Here is a 17,572-nt window from a genome sequence, read left to right as displayed (position 1 = left end):
CCATTAAATACTTGATCCGTTTACGTACTATTTGTGTGACCCTACGGGTTCAGTCAAGAGTAAGCTGTGGATTAATATCATTAATTCCACTTGAACTGAAGCGGCCTCTAGCTAGGCATTCAGCTCACTTGATCTCACTGAATTATTAACTTGTTTAATTAATACTGAACCGCATTTATTAGACTTAACATAGAATGCATACTTGGACCAAGGGCATTATTTCCTTCAGGTAGACGACTCAGCGAAGAAGATGCGGTGATGGTCGCCGGTAATGATGGTTGCGTCTGCGCGCACCCTCCTCTTTCTTCTCTCTTTTATGAATTAGGGTTAGGAACTTGAGTGAAATGGGGTTTGAATCTCTAGGAAATAGGTGGGTATGCGATTCTAGGGGTATGACAAGGAGATAGAACTAGGGATGGCAATTGGGCGGTGCGGATAGGGGGACCCCTTCCCCCGCACCCGCACCCGCCAAAAAAATTTACACCCATTACCTACCCGCTACCCACAGCGGGTATAATTTTCTCGTCCACACCCGCCTAGGCGGGTACATTCTTATAACCGTACCCGCCCCACCACCCACGTGAATATCCACCAACTATTTTTACCCGCCTGTACCCGCCTGCTTAATAATATAATAGAAAAAAAAATCTTGTTTCTACTGTTGCCACCAAGGGCTACTTGCCTACAATAACAACAATATTTATAAATAATCTAAACAATCCGAAAACTAAATTAAGCTGGGTAAAAATGCAAGAATTTCAAGTATAAATTCCTATTACGCATATCACTGGGACGATAAATGCAAGAAAATATTGAAGTGACCTTTCAATATGGCTAAACAAGTTTTACCGTACATATGATATGGCAACTAAATTAATTGTCCATGCCTTAACTATCTTCAACTAAAATAAGGAAGCAGTAAAACAAAAACAAGAAGGCAGTAAATTAATTCCTTGTTCTTGCAGTACAATAGATTTCTTCACTTTTGGAACGTTCACCTGTCATCAGAATACATGCGCAAATCAGACTAAGTTTTACAATTTACACCAGCACATGAAAAAAAATACAAATTGTAAGCATAAGTAGTAGGACTGCAAATTGAACAGCAACACCAATCAAAGAACTCAACCCCAACCAAGGTATTCAAATTACCGAATAGGAAGTAAATAGAGAAAAAAACAATTGTAAAACTGACCTTGAGGTATGAGCTGCGGCTCCCCAGCTCGACGGGAGGACGGAATGAGAAAGAAAGAGTAACAGAGAAGGAGGCTCGCCGAGAACTACTACTGACTAGGTTTCTCAATTACTCCATTAGACATTCATACAACGTACAATGAAAAGTGAGGAGGGAGGCGCCGGCTACGACCTACTACTGATTCACTGACTAAGTACTATGGTTTTCATCTAAATGAGTAAATGGAATAAATGGGCTTATGGGCCTATATAAACTCTGGGCTAATATATTACTCATAAATTATGAGTCGTAATTGTAAAATAGTATTAAAGAATACGGGAGTGAGAGGGGCGGGCGGGTAGGAGGCGGGGCGGGTAGAAGGCGGGGTGGGGCAGGCGGGTTTAGAGTGGGTATGACCTAAAATCCACTACCTACCCATTGCCCATGGCGGGTATGAGTTTTATACCCACACCCGCCTACTACCCACCAAAGTTATATCCATCCCCGCTCCAACTGGGGCAGGTGCGGTGCGGTATTCGCAAAATTTTACCCACCTGCTATCCCTAGATAGAAGTAAAAACCCAATGAGTATGAGACCCCATTTCAAAAATGCCCAACCAAACAATAAGATAGATGGAATGGATTTTAACTCCATTACAACCCATTCTAAATGGTACAACCAAATGATCCCTAGAGTGGTGTCAGTTTTTTAACTCTAACCAATTTAGAAAGCCGTTTTAAAACCCTTAACTTTTGGGCCTAATTGAAATATTAGACTAAACGAGGCCCTTCAAATCTTCCATCCATGCCATAGCAAATTCAGCTCAAAATTCAGAGTTCCCCATTCTTCTCTCCTCCATGAAATAGTTGATGAAAAACTCACAAAAAGCTTCAAAAGCTTCGTAATCGGCGCGAAAATGGTGTTTCGGACAGCAATTAGGTTGATGACATCCAAGAAACCAAAGCCAAAGATGAAACCCATTGAGCTCAAGGGTCAACAACCTGAGCAAACTCAAACTATTACTCGCGCCATCTTCGACATTCTCAAAGAGCAAGGACCTCTCACCATTGCTCAAACCTGGGAACGACTCCAGGTTTCCTCTCTCCTCCCTCTTTTTCGGTTGCAGCATTATTGAATTGATTTTATTTGTTCATTTTTGGATAATTGGTGTTTTGGCAAGTTATTGTTGATTTTATATGTAATTGCTGATTTTTTTATTCATATTGGGATAAAATTAGTTTCTATATGAAAAACACGGAGTAGTCGTTATGGAATTGCTGATAATTTTGGGATAATGGTTTTTTTTTTTATTAATAATTGTTATTGAGGGGTTATTCTAATTTTCTACATGAGCCGTAAGAAAGTTTGAAGTGTTTGAAGTTGTAAGAAATGTTTGGAGTTTAATGTTGATGAATTACCGAGTTTTCTTATGATTCGAACAGTTTAATAGAGGAAACTTTAATAGTTCAATCTCAAAGATAATGTCGATCCTCTTTTTAATGTATGAGTTCCATACCAGATTCATGTTAGGGGTTTGATGTAGTGTCGAGATGGGTTTGATGGGCAATAAACTAAGGAAGCACAAGTGTTGTATTTAAGTGTTTTGAAGGCTAAATGTAGAACAAGATAATAAGGAAAATCCTACGTAACTTGTTGTGCCATGGTAACCAACTGCCTTGAAAACGAGATTCGGTGCAACTGGGGTGCATAATTGTATTCACCAATTCGTTCCCTAAAGGTTTATACAGCTTTCAACACACAATGACACTCATGGGTGTGAGATGAAGTTACTAGAACTTATGCGGTCATGCCCAAAAGAGAGAGAAAAGAAGAAGATGAGAGAATGATATTATGTCTCACAAACTCAGAAAATGAGGAGTATATATAGGATCTGTAGAGGAGACAAAATAGCCAAAAGAAATCCAAGAACTCAAAGGAATTCAATGATAATAATCAACCAATTAAACCCATGATCAAGAGAAATAATGGACCAACTTAATCACCAACTTAATCACCAAAATTAGAATGATAAGTGTCCATAAAACATAATTAAAAGGCTATTGTAAAAGAGGAATCCAAAGAGATAATAAAATCGGATAACCATTCGGGCGCGAGAGCATTCATAAATATTCATGAATTACGCCGTTTTTTTCGAAACCGGTCGGCTTTTCATAACCCGGCAGGTTTTCGGTGTATTTCACCAAAGCCTTTTCAACTCTGATTTCAAAACGCTTTCGGTGCACTTTTCCATTTTTAAATTCCAATAATCCCCCCACTAAAGATGGGAAAAGATATCAAATGAAAGAGGAAAAATTTTGGGCATAAGAGAAGATCAATACATAAAATCCGGTGTTACGCTTAAGTAAATTGAAACCAAATGCTTAGTGAAGTGGAACAATGAGTTACAAGTCCAAGGGATGGAAAACCTTGAAACCCTTAAACTTTTGATCAAAGAGTGGACTAACCTTGAAACTCTAAGATTTGAGTCAAGCCCCCCACAACACATATCTCAATCTAAAGATCTAGTAAACTCCGCAAAGTGAACGCGTTTCAAGCCATGCGTTTACCTTAGTTCCCATTGAAGCTCTAGAAAACCGCCCAAGTTTCCATAGAAGATGACGAGTCCTCACAACCACGTAGGTGAATCCCTTGTGCTTCTCAATAGCACAAAACATTAGTAAGTATAAATCCATTAAGAATTCAAACGCGTTAAACTTACAACAAGCATTACAAACACAAAACGCCATAGGGATGGAATATTAGTAATGCTAATCATATTCACTTCATGGGCTTGAGCCCCATCTCCCTCAACGAGTCAAGAACTTGGTTTCTTGCTAACCCCTTAGTCAAAGGATCCGCCAAATTTCTTTCGGACCTTAAATAGTTCAATGCAATCACTCCATTTTTTAGTAGTTGCCTTGCCGGACTATGTCTGAGGCGGTGCTTCTCCTTACCATTATAGTTGCTATTATTAGCCACACCAATCGCAGTTTGAGAGTCACAATGCAAAGACACTGGAAAAGATCTTTCCCCCACAATGGAATATCGGCTAAAATACTTCTTAACCTATCCGCTTCTTGATCTGCCAACTCAAGAGCAATGAATTCAGATTCCATGGTGGAGCGAGCTAGACATGGTTGTTTTGAGGCCTTCCATGAAATAACACCTCCACCTAACATAAACACATAACCACTAGTAGAAACAACTTCATCATTATCAGACACCCAATTAGCATCACAATAACCTTCCAAAACATTAGGAAAAACGATTAAAATGCAAATATACATCCATGGTACCCCTTAGGTACCTAAGCAATCGATGAAGTGCATTCCAATGTTCACTACTAGGATTATGAGTATATCGACTTAATCTACTTACCGCATAGGCAATGTCGGGACGTGTGCAATTCATAAAAAAACATCGCTTTTCCTATTACTTTGGCATATTGCTCTTGAAACACGCTTGGGCCCTTATTATTTGTAAGCTTTATACTTGCATCATAAGGAGTCTTACATGGCTCTACATCATAGCAATCGAACTTTTTCAAGATTTTCTCCACATAATGAAATTGACTCATTGAGAACCCATCCTTGGATTTGGTCAACCAGATACCAAGGATCACATCGGCGTAACCTAAGTCATTCATTTCAAACTTAGTAGACAAAAAATCTTTAGTGTAATTCATAACCTCAAGGTTACTGCCCATAATTAGCATGCCATCAACATAGAGACAACTAATAACACAAGAGGAATCAAACACTTTAGAATACACGGTATACACCCCCACACTTTCAAAATACTCATGTTAGGACTATAACCCTTCCAAAGCTCATAGGGTGTCTTATCCAATTTCTTATGGGGCACACTATTGAGTACATAACAAGCAGATAAAACCGCCTCCCCCACATGTTGGATAATTCGGAACTTAGAAGTATGACATTCATAGTCTCTTTTAAAGATTTGTTTTTCCTTTTGGCAATACCATTTTGTTGTAGGGTGTAAGGTGAACTTAACTCATGGATGATTCCATCGGTTCCACAAAATTCTTATAAAGAACATTTTATATATTCACCACCTCTATCAGTTCTAGCTCTTTTAATTTTAAGGTCAAGTTGATTTTCAACCTCGACTTTATACTTTAAAAATGCACTTTCGGCATCATCCATAGTTTTCTAAATATAAACTTTAGTAAACCTTGAAAAATCATCAACAAGAGTTATGTATTAATTTTTCCCACCTCTACTAGTAGTGCAATTTTAAAAGTCCGTTAAATCCGAGCGAATCAACTCTAACAATTTAGTACTTCTCGTTACTACTTGCTTAAAAGGTTTTTTAGTATGTTTGACCTCAAAACATACAGGACATTTAGAGGCCTTGTCAGTTTTATCAAAAGAAATGAAGTTCATGTCCTTTAACTTTTTCATGTAAGAAACATTTAAATGTCCTAATCGGTTGTGCCAAACATCCATAGACTCAACGATATAAGCAAAAGAAGAAGTACTTTCATTATTGTTTAAAACATTCAACACAAACAATCCTTCACTAAGGTAACCTTTCCAAACAAAGTCTCCATTCTTAGAGATAACAATCTTGTCCGCCTCAAAGACAACTTTTTGGCCGACTTTGTTGAGAAGGGCTCCCCAAACAAGATTCCTCCGAAGGGAGGGAACATACAAGACATTATTCAAATTGGGAATTTTTTTCCGGAAGTGAGTTTAAGGTGGACCTTCCCTTTGCCAAGAACTCCGGCGGTGCTACTATTTCCCATGTAAACATGGTCTCCATCGATAGCATCCTCAAAGTCCGTCATGATAGCCTTGTTAGCATAAAAAAATGTCTTGATGTTCCCGTATCCAAGATTCATTCCACCTTGTTCTCAACCATGTTGGCTTCAACCACCAGCGCGGCTATCACCTTATTCTTTTCAACAAGGTTGGCTTGGGAGACACCATTGGAGTTGCTCTTGTGGCGGTGGTCACATTGATAGGCTTTGTGTCCTATCTTTCCACACACATAGCAAACTCCTTTGGTCTTTTGTATCTTGTGGTTGTTAGTGATGTTTCCTTTGCTTGAATGATTATTCTTCTTCCCTTTAAACCTGATTTTAGTCGTAGGAACATTAGATCAAACCAAGTTAGCTTTAGAAGAATTCAAAGAAAGAGATTCAAACTTATCCTTGAGGCGGTTAGCCTCTTCGGTCCTCATATGACCAATGAGTTCTTGAAAGTTCATATCCTTCTTCTTGTGTTTCAAAGAATTGCGGTAGACATTCCACGATGGTGGAAATTTCTCCAAGAGCACATTGGCTTGAAGAGTTTCACACATCTTCATACCTTCAAACAAGATGTCGGTGACGATGTTCTCATAATCATGGACTTGATCCATGATGGACTTGTCATCCGTCATCTCGAAATTGATCCACTTACCAACAACATACTTTTTCTTACCGGCATCATAGGCTCCATACTTCTTTTGCAAGGTGTCCCAAATGGACTTGCTTGACCGATTGGTGATGAGGAGATCAACAAGATTTCGTTAACATGATGGAGAATGTGAGCCCGAACAAGTTTGTTGTCTTTCTCCTTCTTGGTCAATGCTTTGGCCACCTTCTTGACATCCTCCGCCGAAAGGGAGAGATCCGGAGCTACCGCCTTGCTTGCTTCAATTGCTTCAATCACATCTTCACAGGGCACATTATTTATTTCAAGTTGCTCAAAAAAGATCAACAATTTTTGTGTCCATCTCTTGCAGTCCTTGCCATCAAGAAGCTCTAATTTAGAGAGGCCCGAGGAGTCTTGTTCAACATAGAGTTAGTTATCCATAACAATAGACATAATATCTCGTTTTCCAATTGTTGTATTTAAGTGTTTTCAAGGCTAAATGTAGAACAAGAGGATAAAGAAAATCTTACCAACTTGTTGTGTCGTGGTAACCAAACCAGTGCCTTGAAGACGAGTTTCGGTGCAACCGGGGTGCACAATTGTATTCACCGATTCGTTCTCTAAGGTTACACAACTCTTAACACACAATGACACTCTTGGGTGTGAGATGAAGTTACTAGAACTTATGCTTAAAAGAGAAAGAAAAAAGAAGAAGATTAGAGAATGATATTGTGTCTCACAAACTCAGAAAATGAAAAGTATATATAGGATTTGTGGAGGAGAAAAAACAGCCAAAAGAAATCAAAGGACTCAAAGGAATCCAATGATATTAATCAACCAATTAAATCCATGAAAATGAAGGGTTGATAACCCCGATAATCAAGAGAAATAATGGACCAACTTAATCACCATAATCAGAATAATAAGTGTCCATAAAACATAATTAAAAGGCTGTTATAAAAGAGTAATCCAAAGAGATAAAAAAAAAGGGGACAAAGTCGAAGCTTTAGTTTCAAAACCGGTTAGACCGGTTTTTCAAAACAGGTCTCATAAATATTCATGAATTACGCCGTTTTCAAAACCGGTCGGGTTTTCAAAACTCGACAGGTTTTAGGTGTATTTCACCAAAGCCTTTTCAACTCCGATTTCAAAACCGGTTGGATTTTCAAAACCCGTCAGATTTTCGGTGCACTTTTCCAGCTTTAAATTCCAACAATAAGGAGAGGCTTGGAAGGTGGAAGAAAGATTACGTAGGAAAGTCCAGCGGGGCCGCTAGTGCAGTAGCGAAATTCTTCTTCCTTGCGCGATCAAGCGGATGGCCAGCGGCCCACTGGTTTTTGCGCCGGCTCTTACTAGCTTCCTCTCTTAATGTTTTGATCAAGGGATGTGGCTTGTTTAGACACTTGGATTGTCTTATATACCCTAGCACTATATATATAGTCATATTATGCCTGTTTTAGAGTTGGGGTTGTTGATTTAAGAGAGAGAAACTCCTTATCGAAACCTCATACACTTAAGGTTTAAGTGAGGGAGAGTTGTGAGGTGAAGCTTCCTTAGCTTGATAATCTCTTTGTAAATCTTCATCATAATTTCTAGTGGATTGGTGAGTTTTTCTCCCGGTGCTCGGGTTTTCCACGGTAGATTTTCTTGTCCCCGTTTTCATGCTTGTTTTGATTGCATATTGTTATTCATAATTGTTAATGGTTGTTATCACAAATTAGTTGGAACATTTCTAATTCACAACGATTCAGTAGTCACATTAGTAGTTCAAATTACAATATCAACATGACTTTTAATTGCGAACAGAGGGAGAGAGTGTTGTTTTAAGTGCTGCCTTCACTCTTGGAGGGAAAATGATAAGTTCGAGGGAAGGAAGCTGAACGTACTACTTTTCTTGTAACCATCTAAAATGTTATATTCAACATTATCAAAAAAAGTACAACCTAAATGGTTTGGTTTGAGCCAGTATAACCAGTGATCCAGTTTGAGAAGTTGCTACTTTGAGGCTAAAGAATACTAGTTTTTCCTTGCTTGAATTCTCTTACAGGCTAAGGCTGTGACTGATCATGTGTATTAGATTATACACAATACGGAGTATATGTCTGGCTATGGAGTTCAAACTATAAACCCGTACATATTTGATGAACTTTTCTTGTTTTATTGGTTGTGTGGCATGTGTGCATGCTGTTGTGTGGTATTCTGAATTCTGATAGATTTGGGATTTTGCTGTAAATTGAACATTGTGCTTCTGTTTTTTTGCTTAAGAGCTGACTTGATCACTTAAGTTCAGATAAGTTCAGATAAGTTCAGATAAGCATACACCATGCTTAAGCATGGTGTATGCTTCTGTTTTTTTGCTTAAGAGCTGACTTGATCACTTGAGTTAAATAGCCCAGAAAAATAAAAAAGTAAATAAAGCCCAAACTTGATGTACTGAAAAATAAAGTTCTTTTTCCCCAAACCCGACTTCCTTATACCCCACTATATTATGAATCACATGAGTTTGTGACCCACTTTTTTACCCTTTTACTTTTTATTCTCTAGTGGACCTATTTGTAGTCATCCTTTACTTCTTCTTTTTACTCTTTTTTTTCATTGTATGCACGTATATACTACTCCCTCCGTTCCTAAATAAGTGTCACTTATGGAGAGTGGTACGATAATTAATAAAAATGAGAAGTGTGTAAGAGGTAATGATTGAGAATGTTTTTGTTTTTTTGGAAAGGGGAAAGTAGATAATTGTTTGTTGATAAAGTACAAATAAAAGTGGATGTGGGAATTGAAAAAGTGGGAAAAGTGTAGAATGTGTAAGAAAAAGCAATCATGATTTATGGAAAAGTGGGAAAAGTGTATGTAAAAGTGTATGTTAAAAAATGGAAAGTGGACACTTATAAGGGAACGCCATTTATAGAAAAGTGACACTTATTTAGGAACGGAGGGAGTATATATTATTCAACCCTTATCGAAGTAGTTATTTTAGGTTTCAAAATTGAGAATTGGTCTATTTTTTGTCAGTGTGTCAATTTCGGCCATGTTTGTAGACATCTCTACACTATTCTACCCTTATCGACCATCAGGTAAGCTTCAAATGCTTTATGATTTCCAATAAAAAAATTAATGTTAATATGTTATGAATTTCACTTGTAATTCTTTATTAGAAAATTAGTTTTGTATTGAGAGGAAAATAGCAAAAGCTTATAGTACAAAGTCTATGATTTAAAACCTTTGAAAGGGCAACGAGCATTATGGAGTAAAATAATTGTGTTCACTAGGGATGAAATTGGGAGACTTATATAGGGCATATGGAGTACTAGTGTAAAATTTTATTTATGTCGCATGCTCCGTGTCCATTGGCCCCTGAAAGAAAAACTTTCAAGATCCGCCACCGGTGAAATCCCCATGTGTACTTTCCAATGGCTGCAATATTCAATGCATGAATATCTCTAATCCCTATCCTCCACAAGATTTGGAGAAGAATACATTACTCCAAGCTACAAAACCTGCTTTTTCTGCTATAATATTCTCCATTCCATAAAAATGCTCTACAAACTTTCTCTGTGCCCAATATATATGAATTCACTAAGCAATATATATATGAATTCACTAAGCAAGACTGAATTGATGAGCTGCACTCTGCCTTGGAAATATATATTCCTGCTACTCCATAGTTTTTGATCCTAGCAGGCTAGCAGTCATTTTTTCAACCAAACTTTCACATTCTGCGACAGAAATTCTCTTTGAGCTAGATTCTTCGACGTACCTAAAAGGAATACTACCTTTAACGAAACCAGAAACTTCTAGCACCTATTCATGTCCTGTTCACTCACACGATAAAACTATACAGTATACACTGCAGATTTTTGGACATTTGCTTGCGGGCCTGAGGAATCTGAAAAGATCTTAATACCTTGGAGGAACAGGTAAACAGATCATTTGCAAAACAAGGGTGTGTCAACTTCACAGCTGCACGTCTTGGATGAAACTGAAACTGAGGTAGCTTACAGTTTTAATCATTATTCGTAACAAGTATTCCATACATATCACAAATAAGAAGGGGTGATAATGGATTCCTTTGCTGTACTTCTGTCTTTGATACAAAGAAACCATGCAACGCTCCGTTAATCATAAGAAAGAATTTTGGAAATTAGGAGTACACGTATGTGTTGATTAACTTTGCAGAATGCTTAGGGAATTTCAGAGCTACGAACATTTCCTTTAAAAAAAACCCAGTTAATGGTATCATATTCTTCATATCTAGCTTAACATATGTAACTAGGTTTTGCTGACTTCCTGCCATATTGCCTCACCCTGCCTTGACAGACCATAATATTGGGCACTATAAATAAATCTACCATGCACAAGGCACCTTGATTGTCTGCAATATGATAAGGTAGCACATGCTTCAATCTGTCATACATCTTTGTGATGCATTTATTCAAAGTATTGCAACATGGGGCAGACTGAAATTCTGTCACACCGCACGTCCAGGAACTCAAAGTGATGGCATTCACATTGATTTCCTGCCATAGTTGTCCCGTGTTAAAATAAAAAGATCAAGTACAGCTGCAATAATGTCGTCACCTATAATCAAGCACATGTGTGATGTGTGGTGTATGCTTGTCATGGTTCATGATTTATTTGTTCTTTCAAAGCCTTAAACCATAAAGATTGTGTAGAATACTTTTATTTGCCGAAGTATATTGTAAATGGGGTTTTTGAGAATATGCTATTTTAGTTACTAGATTGTTGTCATTGTTGATTATTCGTCTATTCCACGAATGTATGGCATGAAGAGTTCTTGTAACATCTTCTAACCACCCTTTTATGGTTTTCAGGAAGTTGGTTTAAAGGACCTAACAAGCAAAACTCAGATGAAAACAGTTATGAAATGGATGAAAGAGAGACAAAAACTTAAAATGATCTGTAACCATGTTGGGTCTCATAAGCAATTTCTGTATACCACCTGGTTCACAAAGGAAAATATCAAGCCTGCGAAACCTGGAAGTTACGATTCAAAGGAGTAAGATGGGCAAAGTCAAGTTATTCGAGAACTGGGTCAACCTTTGGAAACCTACTTGTGTCAAGCTTGAAGCGAGGCTTGGCGCTTGCTTTACTGATATGAACTGGCTGTGGCTTTAATATGTGCTCTTTCCTGCCGAAGCTAATCCTGTTAGCCTGTTATAAACTGCATTCCGCTGTACAGCCTATACCAAGACCAATGGTTTATTTTTAAGATAATAAGGGCAATAAGGCTACTACTCTGAGCTAGCTGTCTACTCTGCTGCCTTTGATCAAAGAAAAAGATGGATGCAATTTCTGTTTGTAGTCCCAAAAGACGCGTTTGGTCCATCCTTAGGTATGACTGTATGAGGTATGGGGTTAGGTATCAAACTATCAAACCTATGGGTTTGGGATGACTCATACCTAGAAACCCAACCTTAATTCACGTGTTTGGTTGTATACAATCCAAAGTCAATTTCATTAATTTGACTAGCAAAATATAAATAATATAAATAATCTCTCTCCTCCTCACCCTCTACCTTCAAAAACTGAACTTTAAACATAAAATGGAATATTTGTCGCTGCTCATATCTTATGCAAACTAATTTTTTTTAAAGTTGGATATGATCACCTAGTTTTTTTTATTAATGTTGACAGATTAAGAGATGTTAGTGAGTCAAGACTAATATATTAGTCAACTTGGGTGGCTTAGTCAACTTGGGTGGCTAGACTTGGTTAACATACCTGAAAGTTCAGATGACAAGGAATACTTGATCAATCTGAATGGAAAAATGAGTATTAAGAAGCTTGGGTTGCCAGTTTAAAGGTAGTTTGTTTTTGTTCTTGACTAAGTATTAGACTCATGCAATAGGTTGCTCTAAAATCTGGACGATTGAAAATTAGATTATCATGATCGTCTCAAGATTCGATTAAAATAACAAATTGTGTAAGTGTCAAATTTGCACTTTGGGAAATAATTTTGTATCTATTAGTCAAGTGAGAGTTATAGTGCTCTCATTGTCTAGCGTTGACTTCTGTATACTTTTAAGATCTAGGTGATGAAAACAGAGTGTGATAATCGCTTATAAATTAAGAATGTTAATTTATTAATTTTGAGGTATGGATGTACTCAATAATCCTTTTAGATAGTGAATGTTATCTATAAGACTATAACAGTACACCAATTATTTGGAATATGTTAGCACGCTATTTTGGACGACTCGGACTCAAAGGTTGGACATGGTTTTGACCCATAACTAATTTCGAGGTATGGATGTACTCAATAATCCTTTTAGATAGTGAATGTTATCTATAAGACTATAACAACACACCAATTATTTGGAATATGTTAGCACGCTATTTTGGACGACTCGGACTCAAAGCTTGGACATGGTTTTGACCCATAACACGAAAACGGATTTTAACAAAACTGCTAGACGACAACATCTATAACTTTCAATCTTCTAACTGTTTCGGACCAAAATAGACTCTGCATGATGGATTAAGGCTAGACCTACGGATTGATAGTTTATAGGCCTCACGGTTCTTAGTAAAACTCCTTTTACGACCATTTTAGTGTTTTTACTTTTGGCTATACTGGTTTGACTAAAGTTACGGGATGAAGATGAAGGGAACTATCCTGGGTGTGGGTGAACTCTAGGGAAAGACTCTAAGTGTGTGGAGACTCTCTAAGATGTAATTCTAGGTGAATGATGACTCGATTGGTAGACTTTAAGTTTAGAGTCTTAGGAAACAATTTTGATTAAGACTCTAGATGGACCTAGGCTAGGTGAACTTAGGCTTTAATGGACATGATGGACTTAAGGGATGACAGACTCGGCTAGGATTTTTGACTCGACTTAGCTTTTCCTTTGCCTCGAATATTATTAAGCGATTATAACGAGTAGTGTGGTGTAAATCTATTTTTTAATTGATTTTCAAAAACAGACTCTTTTTTTTTCTTAGAAACTTTTGCTTTTAGTGAACGTTAAAGTTATTTCATTAGCATGAACGGTATTAGGCCGAACATTAGTGTCATTAGGAAGCTAATAACGACTTACGAATCGATTTTAGTATTGCGTATGTTTCAAGAAGTCAGTTGCACGAAAGGAGCGCGAGGCGTGACGAATTTCTTGCGCCCAGAAGGGGTGCGCAGGAAATTTGCCGCGCACGCCTGTGGGGCGCGAGAAAGAACTTGCGCCTGCAGGCCGATTTTTGCTTATTCGTGCAGTTTATTTTCTGGTCATTCCAACTTTTCGTAGTTTATGTTTTACTGAATCAAGCCCTTTATTCGAGCGTGCGTGCACTTAAATATTCAGCGTTCCGGACGAAAGTATAATTTGTGTCCGTACTGGCCTTTGGGGGTAATTCGTAAACACTACTTGGGTTAGTTTCATAACTCGTTCGATTAACGTAATTGCATAAAAACACCTTGGATGCAATTTTGAATTTGCTCTTTTATGGTGGATATTTTTAACTAGATCAATGTATTGTTTAAGTACGAATGCGTCTTGGTCGTTTGAATTAGTTGCACGAACATTGTACTTTTTTTTTACTTCGCAAACATACGGAATTATTCTGGAAAATCCCAAGTGAGCGTTAATAATTTCTCACGCACAAATGTGTGCGCAGGAAATTTGTTGCGCCAACCTACTGGGTGCGGGTATTTTTTCGCGCACATGGGCAAATTTCACTTTTTGATTTTGCAGCAGAACATGCGTGCTTGCGTGAAAATATTCTTGCGCGTTGTCTGCCGCGTTGGAATTTTCTCACGCCATCCTGGGTTGCGCTAATATTTCTTGCCCTCGCCCCGGTTTGCGGAACACGTAGTTTATTTAATTTTGATTCGTAGCTAATTATTTGTGCTTTTAATGTTTTAAGCATTTTTTATTAACTTTTAGATATCGTTGACTTTAAAATTTTGCGTCTGGTTAGTTAATTCGCACATAGCATGTAATATCTACACAAAACTACAACGAGCATGATTTTGAATTTAAATATGCACACTTATTTTATGTAAAGTCTCTATGGTACAATGGCTGAGGGGCAAAAGGTACCAAACCTATCGTCAATTCTCCGACAGGCATCGGTCGAAGTAGCCGGGTTCATGAACGAGTTTTATCAAGGCTTATCCGGTACACGCTGGAGTGGCGCGTACCAAGAATGGACCCATGAGATAAGAGATTTTGTTTGGGACAGGTGGACTACAGCGAAAGTGTCGAGTGGACAACATCCGAAGCATATACTCCCCTCGAGCTAGTAGGTGTTCTTATTCCCAACTTCCGAGATGAGACATGTCAAGGAAGCCAGGTTTACGTGCGGTTCAGTCCGGTCAAACAATTACATTCATTTTTCAGGTCGTCCCAACTTAATAAGGAAATAAAGCAGTGTAGAGTTAGATTTTTCCCTTGGGCTAGGTCCACTTACCACTTGCACAATTATCTCAATATACTCCCCAGTAGAGTCACCACTGTGAGGGGGGCGGAAAATACGTGTTTAGGTTCTCTTCGTTCTCTTCCCTCGTGGATGTGTGGCAAACAATATTAAGTAAACGGGGACTAATTGGTGGTCGTAGCCTCCTTTTTACTAGACCTTAGAGTCGTCATTTCGTTTTCAACGACAATGAGGAAAATTGACAAAACCCGGTTATTGTGATACGAGAGTAACAGCCGAAACTCAGGCTCATGTACTTGACCACAACGGTTTTAGGTTCCCTTGTGATCCCTGGTTTGGATCGCTCAACATACATCCAACGGAGTAGAGATAAGGGTTCGGGGGACATTTACTAATATGGGGAGTGACCATCATTAGCCCATGTGACGGCCCTTACTAGTTCAATGTAACGATGATGGGACATGCGTTAAACTATATTACTAATCTGGATTACATTTAATGCAAAGATATTAACTAACAAACGTCAAGAGGATGATTTAGATTAATTTAAGGTGCCTAGAAATGATCCGGATTGTCCAAAGAATATCTTATTAGGCGTTATAAATAATTAGATTAAAGTTAGCAAATTTATATTGGTGATGAAAGAAATAAAAATATAATATTTCACGTTACAATATAGCTTAGGCTATATTGCGGTTCTTAGTAACACTCACCATTTGCCTTAGTGAGCCTCAGCCTCAAAACGACCTTTGTACTGAATTTTAGATCTTTATCCTTCCTTCAATTCCGGTAGAGTTTCCCCTTAGATTCTTCGGTTTAGGCTAAAGTAATTGGGATGGTTTGAATGCTTATACGGACAGAGTTCTTCTTAACAAGAGTTAATACGGCATAACTATTAAGAATACGGGACGGGACTTCAACGGAGATTTAGAATACTAGAGAGGGAAGAGACAATTCAGAATATCAGAGGAGTGGGACTGAATTGATGATCATATAATTGGGGTGCAAAAGGGCTATATTTATAGTGTAGACTGGCGAAATTCCGAAAGAATTAGGATCGCGAAACCAGATTTAATCTAATTTGTATCCGTCTGAAACTGTATCAAGCGCAAGAGAATTCTGGGGCAGGTCATTGGGCGCAAGAAATGATTTGCGCTGCCATATTAGTTCGGTTATGCGTTTTCCAGAAATTTTGATCTTTAATGGGTCATAACTGAAGGAAATAATGCCCTTGGTCCAAGTATGCATTCAATGTTAAGTCTAATAAATGCGGTTTAGTATTAATTAACAAGTTAATAATTCAGTGAGATCAAGTGAGCTGAATGCCTAGCTAGAGGCCGCTTCAGTTCAAGTGGAATTAATGATATTAATCCACAGCTTACTCTTGACTGAACCCGTAGGGTCACACAAATAGTACGTAAATGGATCAAGTATTCAATGGCATTAAATACTCCATCTATGGATATTCGGAATCGACGGATCTTGGTTTCAGTGGGAGCTGAGATCGTCACAGGCAAGAAATGAATACTCCGGAAACGATGATATTGCCGGAAACGGAAATATGGATCGTATCGGAAATATAAATATTATCCAAGTCGTAGATGTTGCCGGAAACGGAAACATGGTACGTATCGGAAAATATTATCGGAAATGGAAATATTGCCGGAATCGGAAATATTGCCGGAAACGGAAATATTGTCAGAAACGGAAATATTATCGGAATCGGAAAATAATTCCGGAAACGGAAATATTAAATATTTGTTCGAAACGGAAATTAATTCCGGAATCGGAAATATTGAATATTGTTCGTATCGGAAATAAATTCCGGAATCGGGAATTTAATCGAAAGCGTATCGTACGAATTAGCATCGGACGAGGCTCGCTAGACGAAGGCCCAGCACGAAGCCAGGCCATCGCCCAGCAAGCCACACGTATCACCAACACACGCCAAGGCCTCGACCAGGCCCATCGCAAGCCAGGCCCAGCCGAAGCCATGGGCGCGCGCGGACAGTAGCATGGGCCGAGCGCTGTGCGCTCAGCGTGGGCCGCAAGGCCTGCGCGGGTGTACGGTGCTCGTGCGATGCTCGTGTGCGAATCTTAAATCTATCGGGATTCGATAAAAGATTAAATCCTAAACCTATTAGGTAAAGTTTATTCAAATAGAGTCCTAGCAGGATTCTAATTAAATAAATTAGTATCCTAATAGGATTCCAATTCCTTTTCCATACCTCTATAAATAAGGGCCTAGGGTCATTATTTATACATAAGTTTTCAAGTATTCAAAGCTAGGATTTTTAAGCAGAAAAATCAGCCATAACTCTTGCCTATTTAGCCAAAAATAAGTAGTACCTTAAGGGCGATTCTAGTTGGTCAATCTTAAGGCGGATCCGGACGTGCTGTGGACTATCTACGGAGGGACGACACTTGGAGTCCTAAAGACTTGTTCTTGTTCGGTTCGGGCGCAGCTAGGGAAGGCACGCAACAAAGAGTATGCATCTAAACTATGCTAAATGATTATGTGTAAATAATATGTTTTCCTGGCTTTATGGTTTTTCCGCATGATTTATGAATTGTCATATGTATCATAACCTAACAGTGGTATCAGAGCCTCTTATTATTTTC

General features: G+C 38.3%; 1 protein-coding gene and 1 long non-coding RNA gene across 3 annotated transcripts; one reads left to right on the top strand and one right to left on the bottom strand.

The window, feature by feature from the left end:
• Nucleotides 1-800: 800 nt before the first annotated feature.
• LOC110794185 (uncharacterized) lies at nt 801-1,407 on the bottom strand. The gene is made up of 2 exons (XR_002534953.2): nt 1,196-1,407; nt 801-998 (listed from the first exon to the last, which is right to left on the bottom strand). It is a non-coding gene; the product is annotated as an uncharacterized lncRNA (long non-coding RNA).
• A 523-nt stretch (nt 1,408-1,930) lies between these two features.
• LOC110794184 (uncharacterized) lies at nt 1,931-12,088 on the top strand. 2 transcript variants are annotated; one of them, XM_056833379.1, is made up of 3 exons: nt 1,931-2,268; nt 9,572-9,633; nt 10,401-10,455. In XM_056833379.1, the coding sequence occupies exons 1-3, from the start codon at nt 2,092-2,094 to the stop codon at nt 10,438-10,440; spliced, it is 279 nt and encodes a 92-aa protein (XP_056689357.1). In that variant the 5' UTR covers nt 1,931-2,091; the 3' UTR covers nt 10,441-10,455. The 2 variants fall into 2 exon arrangements, with proteins under 2 accessions (XP_056689357.1, XP_021854821.1); XM_021999129.2 differs by lacking the exons at nt 9,572-9,633; nt 10,401-10,455 and adding an exon at nt 11,392-12,088 and having other exon boundaries at nt 1,954-2,268.
• Nucleotides 12,089-17,572: the final 5,484 nt, after the last annotated feature.

This window comes from Spinacia oleracea, chromosome 6 (genome assembly GCF_020520425.1).
Source record: "Spinacia oleracea cultivar Varoflay chromosome 6, BTI_SOV_V1, whole genome shotgun sequence".
Taxonomy (NCBI): Eukaryota; Viridiplantae; Streptophyta; class Magnoliopsida; order Caryophyllales; family Amaranthaceae; genus Spinacia; species Spinacia oleracea.
Note: the sequence above shows the minus strand (reverse complement) of the source record. Positions and strands in the feature narration are given on the sequence as shown.